Genomic DNA, 21,554 nt, shown 5'->3' with positions numbered 1-21,554 from the left:
TTCCCAATAAAGAAGGTCCATCCGCTATTTTCGCAATATATTCATCGCTATAGGGGAGTGTCTCATGTTCTGACATTTATGATTCTCTCTTTTTTCTTTTTTCTACTCTCTATGTGTGGTGTTAATGTGAGTGTGAAGATCAATATATATTTACAAAATCAAATGATGAGGATTGATTACACCCCTGGTTGGTAGATATCCATTGTTCCACGCATTTTTGGATACAGAGTTACCATATGTTGATAATCCTTAAGTAATTGTTCTATTGTAGGTGTTTATGTATAATGAATTGGGTTAATAATATATTTTTTAGAATTGCTGCCACTCCTACCCGAGTATGTGTTTAATTCCATCGTTTTCATCCTTCTAAGATGGGTTTAATACAAACGTTTTCACCCTTCTAAGATTGCCACTGCCTGTTCGTACACATTGTTGACAATATACGCATGCGCGAACTCCGAGAGGATTTGTCTTTCGTACTCCCGCAGCTAGTGAGAGTAGACGCTAACTGAGATAGACGAGGAATGTTTCCCGTCGCTGGCGGAGCATACGAGTAAGTACTGTTATTGGGCGCGATTTGGTACTAGAGGGTTCTGGTGTGACCCTTAGTTGGCTCGACGATTACCTTACTGTGGAAGCCCCTGTTTGTATCTTACAGATGAGATGGTATGCGTGTGAATTTCTACAGCGGAGTTATACCCGTTTTGAATCGTACTTTCGTAACAACACTGTGGAGGTAAGCTTGGCTCCCAGTACTTTGTAGGTAGTTTATGGGCTGACATGAACTGGTCATATGGCATACTGATTGGGCTTATTTCAATTCTGTACTTATATAGGAGTACGTTTGGTCTTCGTTGGGAAGCCTTGGTTGATCTGGAAAACTTGGGTGATTTAGACTTGTTCAGTGAGTATTGAACACCCCGATGGGGTTTGGAGTTGTGTAGATTGTTTTACATTGTCACACTGGGTGTGGTGACGGTTAGTTTAATGTGAGCAGACAATCGAGTATATTGGACATAAGCAGTTGGATCTAATGTACTTAATGTGTATATATTGTATATATTTCTGTAGATATCTTGTGCAACATATAGTCCTGAGGATGGTCTTGGCGGAAATTATACGTTGAAGACCGAAACGTCGACGCCTTTATACCGCTTGGTTTACAATCACCAACAAAAGGATCTGTAAAAAGAACCGATGGATTAGCTGACTGATGTTACAGGAGCACTTTATGTATATATATGTATAATACATATTGTACCAACGGTATAATACACTACTGAAAAGATGTATTGAATATGGTAGTGTTTTCTGTTGCCTAGTCTTTGTAAGAATTTTTGTAATGTTTGCTATTTTTTGTAATGAGTCACAATATATATCTGTTTCAAATGTGATAAAAAGTTGAACAAAGATACCACGTTTCTTATGTTCCCTTTCAATTGATGTACTTATAGAAGACATAATATGAACTGAGTGAAGAATATGAAATAATTCCTCAAGGTGCATTTTTCTATTTAACTTACGTTACCCAGTTCCTTGGGGACTATTGGGTTGCCCTCTTCTAGTGATGATGGTATTTCCCAAGAGCATAATCTCTGTTTTCTCCCCGTTTAGTTTTAAGCAGGAGGCCGACATCCAGGCGGCGCCTGCTTCCAAGCATTTGTATAGGCTGTGGTGGGAATTGAGAGGGGGGTCCAGCGCCACCACCAGCTGTGTGTCGTCCGCATATGTGATAATTTTCACTACAAAGGGGCGGACGACATCAGCCAAAGGGCTGAGGTAAACATTAAAAAGGGTGGGGCTCAGGGAGGAGCCCTGGGGCACTCCACAGTTCAGGGGTTTGCTGGAGGAGGTGAAATCTTTCACAAATACCTGAAAAGATCGATCTGTGAGAAAGAATCTCAGCCAGGTGAGTGCCGTTCCCGAGATTCCTATCCTACTGAGACGGTGGAGAAGAATGTTGTGGTTTACAGTGTCGAAAGCAGCACTAGGGTCGAGTAGAACGATGGCCGCTGACCCACCGCTGTCTAAGATCCTTCTTGCCTTCTCCGTCACTGTGACCAAGGCTGTTTCGGTTCCTTGAAGGGGCTGAAAACCCATCTGTGAGGAATCAAGTATGTCGTTTGATTCCAAGAAGTGTGTCAGGACTGAGTTGACATACTTCTCAAGTAGTTTGCTGAGCCAGGGTAGCAGAGAGATAGGTCTATAGTTGGAGGGATTGTTTTGATCGAGGCTAGGTTTCTTTAATAAGGCCTTGACCATTGCTCTCTTCCATAGAGGCGGGACAATGCCAGCATGGAGAGAGGAGTTAAGCAGGTCTTGAATGGTGGGTGAGATCTCACACTGATCACCAGTCAGAACTCGCGGAGGTGCCGGGTCAGTAGGTGATCCTGATTTGACCTGTTGCATGATACTCTCTGGGGGAGATCTAAGGACGGGATATATGTGAGGGAGACAGGTAGTGCTGCCGCAGAGCCTGGGTCTACAGGGCCGCTGGGCAGAGGGATGTTTTGAGAAAAAGAGGAATTAATGATTTCTATTTTGCGGTAAAAGAAGTCCGCTAGCTCCTCTCAGTGGGCCTGGGTGTTGTTGTGCTCCTTTGGTGTCTCAGGTAGTTGAAGGAGGGATTTTGCTATCCGATAGATCTCCTTGGACTTAGAGGCTGCCTTGTCAATTTTTTCCTCAAAATATTTCGCTTGCGTTAATTTAATGCTGGACTTGTAGCTTTTGATAGCTGCTTTGTAAGCTGTTTTGTCCGCTGGTAAGTAATCGAGACGCCATTTTCTCTCCATTCTTTTACAGGTGCGTTTGGCGTCTCGGAGGTCATTAGTGTACCACGGGGCGGTCGGGTTCCCCCGCTTGGGGTGGGTACGTTTAAATGGAAGTACCAGATCTAGAGAATTGGTAATCCAGCTGTTGTAGTTCTCGCTGCCCTCTATAGGGTTGGAAGTTTTGGTGGGTATGGTTAGATCAAGGTTCTCCCGCCATTCCGGCTTGGGAATTTTGGACCAGTTACGTGACTTTTGGACAGTCATGGGTTTAGGTGGGAGGTGGTTGGGGAGGGTCCATGTGAAAGGGATAAGGAAGTGATCAGTCCAGGGAAGGGAAGAAGTGTTTCGAACTTGTAGGTTCGGGCAGTTGCTGAATATGGGGTCCAAAAGATGGCCCTTTAGGTGGGTGGGCCCGAGGACTAGTTGCTGTAGTTCGAGGGTGCCTAAACTGGAGGATAGTTCTCTGGCGTTTGAGTCGTTAGGGTCATCAAGGTGAGTGTTGAGGTCACCCAGGAGCGTGAAGTTAGCGGAGCTAAGTGCGAGGTTAGCAGCCGTTGGGGCAAGGTTAGAGAGAAATTGTCCTTGCGTCCCGGGTGGACGGTATATAATCATACCTGAGAACGTATTCGTGGGGCTGAGTTTTATAGTGAAGGGGAGGCATTCACTATCTGGAACACGGACGGGGGTGCTAGTGATTTCGTAGCCTATCTTGTGAATCACTGCTAGTCCTCCACCGATTCCTGTTTTGCAGTCATGGCGGAATATTTGGTATCCGTGTGGAAGAGTTTGTACCAAGTCAGGTTCCGAGTGTTCATGCAACCACGTCTCTGTGAGGAAGAGGATGTCCGGTTTTGCATCCTCTATCAGTAGAGAGATTTCCGCGGTGTGCTTGGGGAGGGATCTGCAGTTGAGCAAGAGCATGGAGTATTGTGTGGGTTCCGTTTTTGCGTGGGGTGAGAATTGAAATCCACACTGGTTGAAAGCGGGATGTTGTAAGGATGGTTCCCAGGCGTGGAGACAGGGTGGAGAGGCTTCCTGCTTTAGTTGGAGGAGGGAGTGAGGTGTATGAGTTCTGGGTCAGTAGGGCGATCGGGCAGGGGGGTGGTCCCTTGCCCCGGCCGGCCGCGCACAGACGGGCTTGCGCAGGGCGGCGCGCCCACTGCGCGCGTGCGCTGCGCGTCCGGGGAAGGCACATTATATGTATATGGGAGGGAGGTGTGGCCTCAGGGCCGTGGGCGTGGCCTGTGGGCTGAAGAGGAGAAATGGCGGCGAATATCACTGTGCCGTGGCAGCGTTATTATCGGCTGCGCATCGATTTTTGCCAGAGATTAGAGTGGGAGAATGCGCTAGGTAAGTGCAAGACAAGTAAAAACAAAGTATTTTGTGACAAGTAAATTTTTAAAAATCAAGCGTGCTCCCGGCTTCCGCCTCAGGAGTGTTGTGCCTCTGAATGCGAGCTTTTCAATCAGCGCGCTTTATATAGCCGGTACGAGGGGGGCGTGGCCTGTGGGCTGAGGAGGAGAAATGGCGGCGAATATCACTGTGCCGTTGCAGCGTTAATATCGGCTGCGCGACGATTTTTGCCAGAGATTAGAGTGGGAGAATGCCCTGATATACTTCTGCCAGACCACGCATTTAAAGAAATGGGAACCCCAGGTCCAACTTCTCCACCATTTATATTCAAAACTTATTTTAAAAACCTGTGCACATTCTGGATAGAAGACTCTACTTGACATTCCCATGTGCAAACGCTAGCAATCATCATCCAACCCTGAACCTCCCCCTCGTAAAGTGCTTAAAGATAACCTAAAATGCTCCAAAGTGCAAAAGTACTTCATGTGCTTAGCTGATAATCGACGCACGTGTGCAAAAAACAATTCCAAGTAAACGATCACAATGCAGGAAGCTCCCTCTCTCAAGTGCCTATTTTGATTATCTACACAATGTAAACTCAGATTAGATAGCCTCTAACGTGTCTTCACTTGTTTAACTCTTTTGGACCTCTTTTTTAACTGCATCCCAAAACCCCTACTTCCCACCCTCCTCTCCCTACATGCTTTGGCAGGAGCCCCACTCTATCTCTTGCCCCTTACATCCTCCTCCTCCACGGATTCTTTGGCACCATGACTGAGTGCCAAATTCTCCCACCTCTCCTTCCGGCCTCCCCCTTTATCTAGAAGAAAAGGCCAATTCACTACATAAGCTCATAGTATTCAAAAGCATAGCAGCTTCTTTAACCGCACTAAATGTTTGGAATGTGCCTTCGAACAGTACTTTAAGTTCAGAAAGTTGGATTATTGATGTCTGTTCACCAGCCGCTTGAAATCTTGGAATCATATTCTTAAATTGTTTTTGCCTCCGAGATGCTTCTTCTGTCATGTCTGAGAAAATTCAGAACAGAATGTTATTTTGCATTGTAAGTGACTTCTCCCTGATAGCTTTTGCTAATATCACATCTTTAACTCTGTAGACTCTGAAGTTCACCTGCATGGCCCTAGGGTCTTTAGCTTGACCAGAGGCTAGAGCAGGGTCTCTGTGAGCCTGCATGATTGTCAAATCTTGAGTGTAATCCAGGAATACGTATGATTTAAATAAACCTACCAAGGGAATGTTTCCCAAAGTATCCTCTTTATGTTCTGGGATTCCAGTAATCCATAGGTTGAAGAGCATTGAATAGTTCTCCGTTTGTTCTTGCATATTTTTAAGGCACATTATCTCCTTTTCCAAATTTTCATTAACTTCTTCCAGGGAGTGTACCTTATTCTCGCACTCAGTCTTTGCTCCATTCCATTGATTCGAGTTGATAGGCTCCCCAACTGTGTAAACACATTGTAAACCTCACCTTCAAATCCTCCTCCATCCCTTTTGGAGTATTTTTGTTTTAACCTCTCTTAACACTTCCTCTAACATACTCAGTAGGCCTTGCGCAGCGTCTGCGGCCACCCCTCCTCCTGCATGCAGAACACTTCTGTTCTTCCTGAGTTGTGGTTGCCCCACTCTGTGTTCCAAGTGGATAATTCCCGGGCCATATCTCTTGGACAGCACCTCTGTTAAAAGAATAAAATCGACTCCTCCATATAACTTTTACCCCATTCTTTGCCCCTCTCTTGCTCGCCTGAAACAACGGATAGATCTGGGTCCCATGACCTCCTTCTTCTGCACTGCCAAAAATACACACTATTTAATAGAAGCTCTTGATTATTTATTTGCAAATCAAGTTCCTGCCGCAATTCTTTTATTGGATGCTGAGAAGGCCTTAGACCTTGTCTTCTGGGAGACTTTTTTTTAGCACACTAGAAAGTTTTAAGATCCCTTCCCTGATCCCGAGGCTCATACAGCAAATGTGTGCGAACACAGAGCCAAAAATAATTATTAATGCATCAGATACAGGAATGGTAAAAGTTTCAGGAACCAGACAGGGAGGTCCCCTTCTCCAATTCTCTTTGCCTTTTTGATCAAACCTTTGGCATTTGCAAAACAAAGAGATTGAGAGATTTGGACCCCTATACCTTAAATGGGTAAGATAAAGCTTTATGCGGATGATGTAATGTTAATTTTAGACACTAGGAAGACTGACAAGAATTTGTTTGTATGATCTTTTCTATGTTTAAGCACCAGGAGGCTACAGAATCAATAAAAGGAAAACTGAAGTAATCTTGTGTAATGGTGGGGCAGATATTCTGTTACCAGAGTTTGTGGCTGTATTCACAATCAACCAAAGCGCTACTTTGAAATTAGATATACTAGCAAGGTTAAAGATTTATGAGGTGACTTTCTGCCTATTGACATCGAAAGCTAAATCACTGTTAGTGCAATAGAAATCGATTCCCCCATACCCTTTTGAGGAGGGTGACATTTATAAAAATCGAGATTCTTCCTTGTTTAATTTCTTTTTCTCAGCCTTACTCTGTGTGCTAAATGTTTCATTTTTTAAAGAAAGTAGAATCTATTTGTTCATTGTTTATTTGGCAAGAAAAAAGTGCCAGACTTGCACTTAGGAGTTCATATAGAAATGTGCCGGAAGGTGGCTTGGCTCGCCTCATTATGTGAGAATACTACTATGCCTATTTTGCACAATATATGTTCAGATTCCAAATAATATCCAAACTATATGTGATTTTTATGAACGACCTGATGAATTTGATTTTTAAATAATACAATATAATTGACATTTTAAGATTGACTAAAATCCCCCAAGAGAGCTTGCTACAAGATTCTACATAGAATTTTAGTTAGCAGATGGTCTTTTATAGGTATTATTCGATTCCTTATATCAATGCACATCTGTCCGATTTGGTCTGGGGTCCAAGGGAAAGAATTGACCAATGCATTGTATTTAAATGGGGGCAACGTGTATCTCCAATGCGATAGAATTTATTATAGGGGATAGATGTAAAACTTGGCTTGAATTAAAGGCACAGATGGGAGAAACTATTGGTTGAAGTCCTCCTTTAATATTTTGACTTAGAATGCAGTTTTATGCACAGTGGTTGATTGATTGAACTCCCCAATTCCATCATGAGGTTAGCCCAGAATTTCCGGGCCTATCTTTTAGATGCAAATCGACTGAAGTAGGAAACTGATCTCATATAATCTGGTACTAAGTAGCTCTTCGAGATTTTTGGAATACAATTTTTCTTATTTGGAGCAGGTCTGGCAAATACAGCTTACACCCATCTCAAAATTAACCTCAAGATGCAGAAAGTTGATATATGTTTCATTGTTTGTGTCCAGAGCCCTACTGTTGCAAAGATGGAAATCACAATTAATCGCTTCCATTGAGAGTTGATTGGGGAAATGAAGCAAGAGCGAAAATGCTATTATATGCTATCCGATGTGGAGGGATGGTATGGTTTAACAAAATGTGGGCCCAATTTTTGTTTATTTAAAGGTTTTTGTGGGCAGTGTATGTTGAAGAGGGAAGATCATTCAGTTGTTTAAAGTTCTGGGGAGTGTAATTATTTAAAGCAATCTTGTTTTGGGGTAAAAAACGTATATGTCCTATTTGCTTACTAAGGTTGTGTTTATATCGGTCATTTATGGAGTCAAGGCACATTTGGTGCCAGAGATATTTTAGAGTGTAAAAAATTTTTTTAAAGGAATTGTGTGGAATTGCATGACATTTTTACATAGTTAATTGTTTCTTTGGTGTATATTATTTTTAATTTTGGTTTAATCTGGTTCTCTGATTTAAAAAAAAAATCAAAAAGACACTTCCTTGAAACCTAAAATAAGAGAGCATTCATCTCATTCATAATCAGAGCCTCTGCCTATACATAGCCTGTAAATATTCAAAGATTTGTCACAAATAGAGCACCTGTGTGTTTTGACTTTGCAGCTGCGCACTAGTATTAAAGATGACCGGTCTCACCACTTAGATGTGGCAGACTCCAGTATAATCAGAAAGAAGCATTATCAGAGCCTTGCTAGAAATCAAACCTTGATTTATTATGAACCTGGGAAAAATCGGAAAAGCTTTGAATAAATGAGAACTATCTCATTATTTGGCACCTTGGTCATTTGAGCTAAATGGGTCAAGTAGATTTATTTACCGGAGAAGTAGATGTCGGGATTATTGTTACCTCTAGACATGCAGATATTTCATACAATTCCACATCCCTGTATACATAAAGATTTGAGGCACACCTTGAGGTTTTTGGAGGGGTTAGTAAAGAATAAAACTAGCGAATGTTATCAAAGCACAGCCTTGACAGTTATTTTTCTATAGAGTTGTTTTTTGAGTAGTACATACTAGTTTTGTTTGCTGGAAAATGTTTTGCATAAACAATCAATGAGATCATATGTATAATTGCATTGATATATGTAAACTTCTTTTTAGTCTGAACCTTATAAAGGCACTTTTTCTTTCTGAATGTGGTAATGGTTTGTAGAACGAGATTCTAAATGTATTATCACATCAAAAATGTTGTATTTTTCCTACACATTTGACATTGTACCTACATTTTTTTTAAATGCACCATCCAACCAAAGTTATTGAGCATCTTAAATCCAATATGAAACATTAAATCTTTGGCGTGTAACATTGGCCATCAAAGGCTTCAGTTATATCCGGCTGTTTGTGTAATCAAGGACGATATATAAACTATTCTACTTTTTTCTCAGTTTAGTTTAATGTAATAACAATCTGGCATTGTTGTGGCTCTTGGGGACCAGTTTTGAACTGACTTGCTGTTAGTCTGTGCTTATGAAACTTTATCAGTAGCTAATTTGAAAATGCAAATTTTTCATTCCAGATCATTATTAACATGGCGATACATGGATAACAGAAAGAATAATGTCAAAATAATTGACTGACACTTATTCATTGTTACAGTAAATTGTACTTCTATTCAATGCAGAACATTGTAGATATTAAAAGGACAAATGGTTCTGGAAATCGTGAGCACAAGTCTGAGAAGAAACCTCCCAAAGAAAATCTCTATGAGTCTGTAAGGGGTTTTTCCTCTCCTGGTTCTTCCACTGGGTCTCTAAGCTCTAGTGGAAATGGGAATTCTCCATGGGGCTGTCCAGTAACTCACACCCGGGAAAAGTTTTATACTGTCTGTTCTGACTATGCATTTCTCAATCAAGCAACATCCATTTACAAACCTCCTAATGCTGCTATTTGCCCAGTCCTACAAGAAAGTGTGGCCTTAAACAACTCATCTACTTACCGAGAGCTTCAGACTGGTGCATCGGAAATCCTCTACGATGAAGACAGCAATTTGGAGTCTTTGTCTAGCACTCTTGGTACTCTTCCGCTTGCCTGGGATATTGATACGTCCGAGTTTAACAGCATGGGACCAAACACTAAAAGCAAAATAGGTAAGTAAGAATGACTTTGGTACTCAATTTTGCCAGTGTCTTGTTAAACGTTACTGTGAGCTTCAAACATGCATTTCAACAGAGTATTCACTGGTACAAAAAGATATAGAAATATTGACATCAGGATGTATCTCTAGATCTGGATACGTTATGCCTTTATCGCATGCAACCATACCGCAGCCCCTCTAGCCTTAGTTAGATATTTGTATTTGTTGGTTATTTCTATAAACACCTACAGCATGCAGTGCCTTCCCTGACACTTGGCAATTGCCCCTTTGAATCGCCACCACAGGGTATTAACTACTCATTTATGTAAGTGAAAGCATGTTTAAAGCATTTATGTTTAGGAGGACACATGTTTTTTGTCAGGCTAAAACCTATCTATTGCAAGATAAAGGTATTATTTGATGTGTTCAACTTTAAATAATAGTGTTAGTGTTAGTTAATGAAGTACACGGTTCTCCTCCTATCATAACATTTCTGCAGTTTGTGCCGCATGTTCCAAAACGAAGTCATTGATTTGAGGCCTCCTCTGCCTTCAAATGTCCCTCCTTTCCACTTAACTGGTGGCACAGTCTTACGACTCCCCTATTTTCAGTTCAGCCTGCATCTACTCACCGGCATCTAATGCTCCTATTCTGGCGCCCTTATGATCTGTCTTTAAATGCCTCCCCCCTAGCTATTTTCTGCTCAACCCCACGAAGCCTGTAGGGCACTATTCTCATCTGTTCCAGATAAGGGTGGGCATGTGATTTGCTTTGCATTTCGCCTGCCAGACACTCCATACCTTGGGCTGTCATTCCTCTAGCTGTTCACACGTTGAGTAAAAGCCAAATTCTACTAGAGATTGAAAAAAGATTGCAACCTTATTCCTGTTCCACTATCTATCACCTTGCCTTGGCAATGACATTGGAGGCTTTAAAAAATGTTTTTATTAAAATTTTTACTTTCATTTTATTATGATTGATTTTGACTCCACGTATCTTTTTATGACTCAATGGACTCAATCTCAATGAAAATGACTCCGACTACCTGAGTCATACAGCATTAAAAAGACAGTAGACCCCTAGGTCTTTCCCAGGCAAGAATCTGCATACAAGTCACCAAAAATATGGAACTTTAATAAAAAATGCATTCTTGAGAGGATAGCAGTCCTGTCTTCTCCACTGACATGACTTGTGTGAACCCAAGTATATAGGGTACTATTTTACAACGAAGAATGTGTGGTATTTCTTTTGGTTATGAATATAAGATAGTAATAGGAATATTCAAAGCAGTATATCGTAGTTTTTATGGGATTATGGGCAGGGAATAATTAGGGTGCCAGTGCTATCTCCAGTCGGACGATTTCCTAGCTGTATGGAAATGGTATATTACATGGTCATTAATGTATTGCTTACTTCTACCATTAGTTGTTTCAACGAGGTAGCTGCAGGGCAAAAGAGGCCAGTGTTTATGATATGTAATCGAAAGTGGGAAGCACATCCGGACTGATGATTTTAAAGAGAACAGGAGTTTCTGATGGTGTCCGGAGACCCCCAAGCCCGCGATCTGCAGCCCTGGGACCAGACGCGACCCCCAGTCACCCTTCTCCAACCACGCGATAAGTTTCCCGGCCTTATCTCCGTGTTCGTAGATTCTGCTTTGGGTGTTAGCGTGTTGTTCCCTCGCCCCCTCTTGCGCTAGGTGTTTGAACTCAACCCGAAGGAGACTGAGGCGGTGTACATCCCCCGGGTCCCCAGTAGTGGAGACCTCTCTCTCCATGGCCGATAGCTCCGCCTCAATCCTGTCAATTTCCGCCCTACTCTTCTTCTTCTGCCCAGAGATTAGGGAGAGAGCCTCCCCCCTGACAACAGTTTTGTAAGCCTCCCAGAGAGAGCAGTCAGAGTCAACTGTCTCTGCGTTCTCGCTGAAGTAGCTATCAGTGGCACGCACCAGCTCTTTTTTAGTAGCGGGGTCTCTCAACCGCCAAGCGCTAATTGGGGCAACCTTGCCACATTGCCCGGTCCAACTTTCAACTGCAGCCAGATCGGAGAGGGATCGGACACTCCCCTGGCCAAATGACATACTTCCTAAACAAACATAGTCTGCGACGCAGCCAACAACACATAATCAATTCTGGAGAAGGAGCGGTGCGCTGCGGACGCATGCGTATACTCCAGATCCCCAGGGTGCCGGAGTCTCCACCCATCCACCATACCTGTTCCAGCAACAAAATCGACAACCATCTACTAGAAGGCAGTAACACACGGGAGGGGTGCCTATCCAATTCTCCATCCATAACCGCATTAAAATCACCCCCTATTACCATGATGCCAATGGGTAGCGACAAAAACACCCTACTCAGATCACGAAAGGTGTCTGTCTGCAATGCGGGGGGAACATATACAGAGAGGAAGTGATTATTCTGCCCTCCCAGAGTCCGGAGATGCCGACGTATCGGCCACGGTTATCAGACGAGGTAGCTTGGATGGTGAGTGGAAAGGAATTTATGACTAGTATCCCAACCCCGCTGGAACCTGAGGTAAAACCGGCATGGGCGACCAGTTTATACCCTCCTCTGTGTAGCGCCATACATCTCTTTCCCATAAGATGAGTCTCCTGGAGTAAGACCACATCTGGTGATCGGTATCTGATCAGCTGTCCCACCATTGCACGTTTGATCTTGTTTCCGAAACCATTCACGTTCCAACTGAGAACAGACACACCCAAACCCAATCTAGCTGAAGCCATATTCGTCCCCCGAAAATTCCAAAGCGTTCCGCGACATCCATTGCAAGCATTGGTCATTAACAAAACAATAAACAAAAACCCCCACGTCCCAACCCCCCAACCCCCCACCCTGCACCCCTGCATGCAACTTTTGCGCATCCCCAACTAGCAGTGTGCCTGTCTCCCCAGAACTAACTACAATATCTAAACTTAGAAAACGGAGGAGGACCTTACAACAGGCCACCAGCCTCCACCATCCCAACCCGCATACAAACCCCCATCAACACTAGGGGGGATTAAGAGATCGCCCCGATCAAACCAGCTCCCTTGCCACTGTGGTCAATTGATACGGTCAACACGGGATCATTGTTCCTCATTGTCCATCGGTGTGTCCCCTTCGGTGTCCGGCCCCTGGACTCGGTCCAATCAGTCCGCTGCAGTATCTGGATGATCAAAAAAACAAGCTTTACCGTCGCGTTTTTTCCGGAGGCGGGCAGGGAACAGCATAAAGTATTTAATTTCCGAGGCGCGCAGCCTTCTCCTGATATCCATGAAACCCTGTCCTTGTTTCTGGACTGCCTGGGTAAAGCCAGGGAAAAAAAGCAAGGACGCGTTTTCGAATGCCAAGGGTCCAGAGGATCTTGCAGTCTGCAGGATAGTGTCTCGATCCCGAAAGTTCAAAATGCGGACAATCATAGGACGAGGAGGCGCCCCCGTCTTCGGGCGTCCACCAGGGACTCTGTGGGCCCTCTCCACGGTGAAAAAGTTACTGAGCCCCTTGGGTTTTAGGTGTTTCAGGATAAGATCCTCCACGAACAGATCCGGGGCCTGTCCCTCCGATCTCTCCGGTATGCTAAGGATGCGGACGTTATTGTGCCCCGCCCGTCCTTCGTATTCGTCGAGCTTACGGGCAAATTGGGTCCGAGACACCTTCAATTCTCTCACATCTCGCTGGAGGTCCGACACATCGTCCGTGAGACTCGATGTTTTGATCTCGAGTGATTTGACCTTTTCCGAGGTTTTAGTCAGGTCAGCTCGGATTAAGCCCACCTCAATGGTCACTGTGTCCAATTTGGAGTCCTTCTTACCGAGGGACGACTGGATCCCAGTGATCGCTGCCATCAAGTCTTTCAGTGTCGGGTCCGCCCTGGACGGGCCATCCTCATGGCCACTCACTTGAGCCCGTTTCTCGTCCACCGGGGAACCCCTGGAGAAACTGTACTTTTCCAGTCTGTTGGATTGGACCGGTCTGGTATTCCTCAATGTTTTTGGGGGTAGCTTTTCGGGGTCCCCCCTCGCCGCCATCTTCAACTTCTGTACGGGCACCAACTCAGTCAACCAAGCTAAGCCACTGTTTCGCAGAAGCAATCGATGCAGTCTCAGGTTGCTCCGTATTGGCGGGGGTGGGCTGAGTCAAATGGCTTGAGATGGGGACCCGAAGGCCCCTCGGATTTGGCGCGACTTCCGTGGACCGAGTGCCACCGCTCACTTCCGGTCCCACTCGCCGTTGTTGTTGAACTCCAGAACGGGCAGTGCCACACGCAGGGTCCCGGTGGCGCTCCCTGAAGGCCCCAAATGTTCCAGACGATGGATTCAAGACATCCGAGCGCCCAAATCATTCGGAATTTCGCCCAGTGGCTCAGGCGCCGGTCCCCAACCAAATGGCAGGGTCGGGGATCAGGATAGTGTGCCGGATGGCAAGTCAGGATGAGGCGGCCGGCGGAGCCGATGCTCAAGCGGCCATCTTGGTCGCTGGCGCGGCTCCTCCCCTAGACATAACCTGTTTAACGCTCTGGACATAGTTGCAGTTCTGTCCTACCAGCTGTGTGAAATAACACATGGGTCTGTAATTCTGACAGGAATTTTTAACATTTCCTGTCAGCACTTGATTTCCTTATTGTAGTTGAGGTACATGTACATGTGAGGAAATTATTTGGTTTGTTGTTCACCTCCAGTTTTGTAATAGGAAAGGGTGGTGAGAAAAAAATGCCAAGACTAATTTTGTTTTAAAAAAGCTATACCTTTTATTAGTACCCAGATCCTTACATTTTTTCTTATGCAAAATGATAAATGGCAATTATTCCGTGAAAAATAAGTCAAATGTATTAGTTTGGCAAAATATAGTTACTATATGTTTCTCACCCTATATGTCCTTCTATTCAAAGGCCTAGCTTCTGTGGTTAACATTGAAACTGAACATGATTAGCACTGCCATGTTAAATTATATCTAATTTTCAGTGTGTGGCCAATGGTGTTCTGATTTCATATGAATGATTGGTAACCATATTTTGAATGTTTGGCAACAGATACTTTGTTAAATTAATTTAGGTTTTATTTTTATCAGGCTTTGTTTTTTGAAAAACTCTGATTTAGGTGTTATTTCATTTAAACTGTAGTTAGTAGGAGGTTTTAATTGCAGGATACTGTAGTTCAAGTGACCGATCTTTGAGTACCAGTATGTAAGCTGTAACCTCTATACCAAGTCAATGTATTGCTTGTGTAGAAGAACTGCCCACACTGTAAATATGTGTTAGTGCTTCCTTGAAGGAAAGTACCTTTTCTCAAAACCTGTAGATATGTAGCATTGAACAGCATATTTGCCCTCTGATAAACTGAATGACACCCCACAAGCCAATTAGTTCACAAGCAGATCATCATGTGTTTGGTGCGACTTTGGCCAACTCCTTAATGTGGAGGGTCCATGGTCCACTTAATGAGAACCATTGAGTCCTTCAGTGGATAAATCCAGGACCAATTCCTTCAAAGAAGCCATTTTCCCCATGTTATCTAGAACAAAATATGTGTCCAAAGAGGTAAGGTTTCTTGAGATCTTGATTGAGACTTTGATACAGGGGCCATTTTTGGCTTAGGCACATTCAGACAGGTTTTATAAATATGGCTTGAGATGGGGACCCGAAGGCCCCTCGGATTTGGCGCGACTTCCGTGGACCGAGTGCCACCGCTCACTTCCGGTCCCACTCGCCGTTGTTGTTGAACTCCAGAACGGGCAGTGCCACACGCAGGGTCCCGGTGGCGCTCCCTGAAGGCCCCAAATGTTCCAGACGATGGATTCAAGACATCCGAGCGCCCAAATCATTCGGAATTTCGCCCAGTGGCTCAGGCGCCGGTCCCCAACCAAATGGCAGGGTCGGGGATCAGGATAGTGTGCCGGATGGCAAGTCAGGATGAGGCGGCCGGCGGAGCCGATGCTCAAGCGGCCATCTTGGTCGCTGGCGCGGCTCCTCCCCTAGACATAACCTGTTTAACGCTCTGGACATAGTTGCAGTTCTGTCCTACCAGCTGTGTGAAATAACACATGGGTCTGTAATTCTGACAGGAATTTTTAACATTTCCTGTCAGCACTTGATTTCCTTATTGTAGTTGAGGTACATGTACATGTGAGGAAATTATTTGGTTTGTTGTTCACCTCCAGTTTTGTAATAGGAAAGGGTGGTGAGAAAAAAATGCCAAGACTAATTTTGTTTTAAAAAAGCTATACCTTTTATTAGTACCCAGATCCTTACATTTTTTCTTATGCAAAATGATAAATGGCAATTATTCCGTGAAAAATAAGTCAAATGTATTAGTTTGGCAAAATATAGTTACTATATGTTTCTCACCCTATATGTCCTTCTATTCAAAGGCCTAGCTTCTGTGGTTAACATTGAAACTGAACATGATTAGCACTGCCATGTTAAATTATATCTAATTTTCAGTGTGTGGCCAATGGTGTTCTGATTTCATATGAATGATTGGTAACCATATTTTGAATGTTTGGCAACAGATACTTTGTTAAATTAATTTAGGTTTTATTTTTATCAGGCTTTGTTTTTTGAAAAACTCTGATTTAGGTGTTATTTCATTTAAACTGTAGTTAGTAGGAGGTTTTAATTGCAGGATACTGTAGTTCAAGTGACCGATCTTTGAGTACCAGTATGTAAGCTGTAACCTCTATACCAAGTCAATGTATTGCTTGTGTAGAAGAACTGCCCACACTGTAAATATGTGTTAGTGCTTCCTTGAAGGAAAGTACCTTTTCTCAAAACCTGTAGATATGTAGCATTGAACAGCATATTTGCCCTCTGATAAACTGAATGACACCCCACAAGCCAATTAGTTCACAAGCAGATCATCATGTGTTTGGTGCGACTTTGGCCAACTCCTTAATGTGGAGGGTCCATGGTCCACTTAATGAGAACCATTGAGTCCTTCAGTGGATAAATCCAGGACCAATTCCTTCAAAGAAGCCATTTTCCCCATGTTATCTAGAACAAAATATGTGTCCAAAGAGGTAAGGTTTCTTGAGATCTTGATTGAGACTTTGATACAGGGGCCATTTTTGGCTTAGGCACATTCAGACAGGTTTTATAAATATAAAAAGCTCTACGAGAGAAGAAAAATATATTAAATCTCATTTTCCTGCACCATTCTCGTACCCTTTTCTCGTGTACCTTTTAGCACCTGTAGATTGTTTGGAATTTCCCATATCACAATGAAGCAGTTAATAATGAACATTTAACACTGCCGGCACACCTTTTATAGCATGTGCATTAATCAAGTAAGATATGTTTTACCTTACTAACATGCCAATGTGTGACTAAAATATTAGTGGTTTTGCTGTTAGAACAGAAAGAAGTTCAGAAGTTACTTATTCTGTTGTACCTACAGCATCTTTTGGAACTTGCAGTCTTTGACTGTCATTCAAGGTCATTGGAGCATTGACAATTTTAAGACTTCAGTACTGCTTTCAAAGCAAAACACATTTTGAGAATGTTTCTGGTGCTTGCATGGAGAGCATCTTTCAGTATAAAGTGATTCCTATGATTCTGTGATATGTACCAAATATTGAGATAACACAGGTGTGAGGTGCAATTAAAGTTCAAACATCCGAGCAGAGAAAGCAATCTTAGGTCATGTTTTCTAGCTTAAACTGTATTGTGACTTGAATTTGACCTAGAGAGCTAACTGTCAATCAGAGAAAAAGATGCATTCAAAGGCACATGCGATTTCCAAATGTGAAGTAGCCTTAATCTGATCATTTCAAATGTGAAGGTGAGACCATTGTAATTGGATCTAACCAATGAGGTATGTCGGGGTATTTATTTCCAATGAGACGAGTGGTTAGATCTCCAGTGTAAGCCCTTTTTTAGGCCAAAGGAGTGAGATCCTGAAAGCTGGATTTCATGCCAGTGGGCCAAAACCAAAAAACACAAAAAGGTCTGCAACCAGCACTTGCAATTTTAGCTTGCTCAAGCCATATCTCGAGCTAGAGCTTCGGAGGGATGTCTCAGGAGAGCGATATTGTCTTTCTGATTAAATGTGAAAGATTGAGACACTTCTGATGGGCAGTCCTATATGCCTGCAATTTCCGAGGTATGCTTCAATCTGTCTTGTTTCTGCCGAGGGTTAACAGCATTACTAACGTCTAACTAGTACAGGATCTAGTTAGAATAAAGTTTAAATGATCAAACCAACCATTGAAAGGTCTAATGATAAATAAAATGTTTTCATTTTGTTCTTTATTTTATTCTGTTGAATAATGGCTGCAATCAGTGCAATACCTTTTGTCATTTTGATACATTAGATTATGTTACAGATCAAGATGTTTTAAATATTTCTCAGAATTTCTATGAGGCGTGGATAGTAAATAAATGCAGATATACTAAACCATTGGTGGTGTGTGTGTTTGCCTATGTCCAGAGTTTTGGTGTCTACACGCTTAATAACCTACACGCACTATAGATGAATGGATGACAAGATACGCTAGTGGGTTTTACTTTTCTGATTGGTAGGTTAGGTGTCACTATTCTTTAGTGCTAATAAACCAGCTGTAGTGTGCCTGTTCCCTAATAAGGTTATGTGGAGGCCAAGAAAAAGGTGCCACAGTTTATTCTGCAACCTCCAATACTGAACATTTCCCTGGCAAGAAAAACTATTGATCCGGATCGCAGTAATTGATAGGGTTTTGATGCCTACAGATTTTAAGTGTCTCCACCAAGGAGTTCTTAATCAGTGGTGGGAGTTAATAACAACACTTCACAAGTGTCCCCTTCGGATCAAGGCCTTCACTGAACACAAATTCAGAACTTTTCAATCAAGGCTTCATGTACTGACTTTCCTAAATAATATTGAGGTACCAAGGACTGTAATGATTTCCACCTCATTTTCCAAAGAATATTTAGATCCTTTAAGTCATCCAGTGGATTATTTTGAATGCAAGTGAAAGGATAACCAACATTAATAATTTGATATGGACACATTACAAGGTATATCATCACGTTCTACTGTTGAGTGTACAATACTTAAAGGCCCCTCACACTATTCATTATTTCATTTGTATGTGGGATTCACTGCTGGATGTTTCTGAAAGCAGGGCAAATAAAAATGTCCCTGTTTCTTTGGTTATTCCATCACCTTATTTTGGCTCGTAGTCCCCATTTAGATACTTTAAAGCAACCCAAAGTGGATTTGGATATTGAGGAATGCCAAACAGTGATGAACCTGGAAGAGAATCTTTTCTCACAGAACCTAAAGTGTCATCTTTGAAAGGTTGAGCAACCTTAAATTCAGTTTGCGCCGTGCAAGTCAATCTTTACTAGCCAATCACGCAAAACGCCAGTCCAATATTTTTTAGCTGTACAGAAAAGATTCATTTTGACATTTCATTATGTTGATCATCTTTTATCGCCCCTCAGAACAAAGGTAAAGCTTCTCATAGGGATGTCAGCCTGATATTCTGACACATTTGTATACCGTACTCACTGTGTAGAAGGTAGTAGAATGTCTGCAAAGACCTCCTGCCTTTCTGGAAAATGCTGAATATTTGTTATATGGTGTCTGTTGTGCACAAATCCGCTATGTTGTACATGGACATTTTGTCTTCTAGAAAAGAACTTCGGCCTACTAGGAGAATAGACTGAGGCTTATATTATTTTTCAATGTGATACATGTGGGTGAGGAGAGACGAATGGGAGGTAAGCTATGGATTGCTATGAACAATAAGGCTTATACCAGGCCCATGTTAATGGCTAATTGTCTAATTGCCTCTTCTACAATGTGATATTTGATCCCCGTGGCAGATAATATTGCATATGTGGGGCAAGATTACTAATTTTGTCAAGGGGAGTAAATGTGTATAGGATAGGTCCAATCATTAAGCATTTTAAGATTACATTGGTTGCTCATGTAAATCCGGTACATTTCTCCCTGGAAGGGAAGCAGTTAGTGCTGTTAGTTGCGCCGATTAAGTTGCCAGCTTTTGAGATGGATGCTGTGAAGGCCTGTAGGTGACATACATAATTTAAATTGTACTCATCTGACCCTAACAACAGAGGAATGTATTGATGAAAGTTGATGGGCAAACTAGGGTCATGTAGGTGGATGCTTAGCTGCAGGTAAGTTGATAATTTTTGTCTCTGATGACATGAGCATAAGAGAGAAAAGTGGCCCATGTCTGATATTATTGAGACAAAAAACAATAGTTAGAAAGACGTGGTAATTTAAGGGGAGGATAGAAAGCTAATTAATTATTCCTGTGTATCGGTGGTATGAAAAATCAAACAATGAGATTAAGTCTGTAAATGTAGGTGGTATAAAGGAAAAATAGTAGTTGTCCATTGACTGAATTTTGGAACGACAATCCTAGTCAGGGGGTGACCGTAATGAATGTGAAGACCATCAGATCGAGATGGAAAAGGTAGATTGGTAGGAAGATTTATTCTAATGCTTTACCAAGTTCAGTTCTTTACCAAAAAATGGCGAAAGTTGGGGGCAAGATTGAATGATTTCGAGGAACATTGTGGAGAGTAGAATGGGGACATATATAGGTAATTGTGGTGATCAGAGATTAAATAATTGGAGACAATCGTGAGAACAGTATACGTGGAATGGAATAGGTAAAAGTCAATTCCCTATGGATTAAATCAACTGAAGGTGGAGAGATAGTTAGTGAGCTGGCTCAGGACCGTTCTGTACAGTGTTTTTCAGACAAAGGAAAGTTAAGGCAGTGGACAATTGTTTGACTCTGCTTTTCTTTTTAGCAAGGCTATGACAATCAAAATTGTAAATCATTTAGAGCAATTAAGAAGCAGCAAACAATTGGTTGACTGATTGGAGTATGGGGCTGACTTATTCCAGCAAGGTTGAGGTGAAACACCCTAATTGGTTGGGGTGAGTGATAGCTGGAGGAAGCATGTATGAATGTAGAGAGGAAATGAGACGTTTGCTAAATGTCTGGATGAGTTTTTAAAATGTGTGAAATTGCTAGTCTCTTATTGTGTGTGGATTATAATCAAGACTTGGCTCTGCCGTGCAGTTTCTGACTGGCCAAGAGCGAAGGTCAAGTAGTATGTTGATTTAGCCTGGACATGGGCTGGAGTTACTGCAATGAGGGCTTGCTTATAGGTACTTTATGGGTGTCCAGGATTACCATGGTTCAAAACCTCTTCAGTTGCTTAGATAGTAGTGTTTCGTATCTGGAGAACTCAAGTAGAGGTGTGAGCAAGAACTGTGGTCAAGGGCTGAGAGGATAAAGTTTTAAAATAGGCAATCGGAGTTGAAGTGAGTTATGGCATATTTACTTTAGGATATTTAGTCTGCTACATCTGGCAAATGTAGGAGGCTTTAGACAACATGCAAAGATCACTACAGTTGAATTTGTATCGCATCTCTTACAGCTGTGCGATTCACAGAATCCTAGATCCCCCAAAGACTTAGTTCTCATTCACTCAGCTCTCAGGCGGCATTAGTGGCATTTAACGCTCTCAAAATGGAAGGGTTTAAGGCAGTCTTGTGTACTAGTCCTTTCACGTATTAGGCATTAGTCTCTAGATTAATCTTTACAGATGGGTTATGTATTTTTTAAAGATCTTCCTTAAAAAAGGTTATTGCAAAAAAAGTTGAGACTTGCTGTGTAAAAGACATTTAAAAAAATATATTTTTTATCGGGTTTTCTTTCGAACAATACTTGATATAAAACATCATGTTTATCAACAATGCTAAGTAGGATTTTTAGCTCAGTCATATAGCAGTGTAATGTTGCAATACAGAAACGGCTTGCCCCTCATATATAGGCCTGTGTAGGTTGGAGGTGTTTCTAGTGCTGGTACTTGGTCAGAGATATCACGGTGAGGCGTACCCCTCCCCACCCCCCTCCATGTCGATAACAAATATAAAACTGAATACTAGAATTTGATTTTGACTAGTTTGTGGTAAAGGTTTACATATGTTAATTTGACAGTGCTCTAA

The 21,554-nt window shown here is 42.4% G+C and overlaps 1 protein-coding gene across 1 annotated transcript in view; it reads left to right on the top strand.

Moving 5' to 3' along the window:
* Positions 1 to 21,554, top strand: part of BIVM (basic, immunoglobulin-like variable motif containing) — a 219,415-nt gene that overhangs the window by 38,582 nt on the left and 159,279 nt on the right. Inside the window, exon 2 of the mRNA XM_086933329.1 lies at positions 9,026 to 9,596. Coding sequence (XP_086789455.1) covers positions 9,125 to 9,596 — 472 coding nt within the window. The 5' untranslated portion in view covers positions 9,026 to 9,124. The remainder of the gene's footprint in view (positions 1 to 9,025; positions 9,597 to 21,554) is intronic.

Source organism: Lissotriton vulgaris, chromosome 8 (assembly GCF_964263255.1).
Source record: "Lissotriton vulgaris chromosome 8, aLisVul1.2, whole genome shotgun sequence".
Taxonomy (NCBI): Eukaryota; Metazoa; Chordata; class Amphibia; order Caudata; family Salamandridae; genus Lissotriton; species Lissotriton vulgaris.
This window is presented reverse-complemented; position numbering and strand designations above follow the sequence as displayed.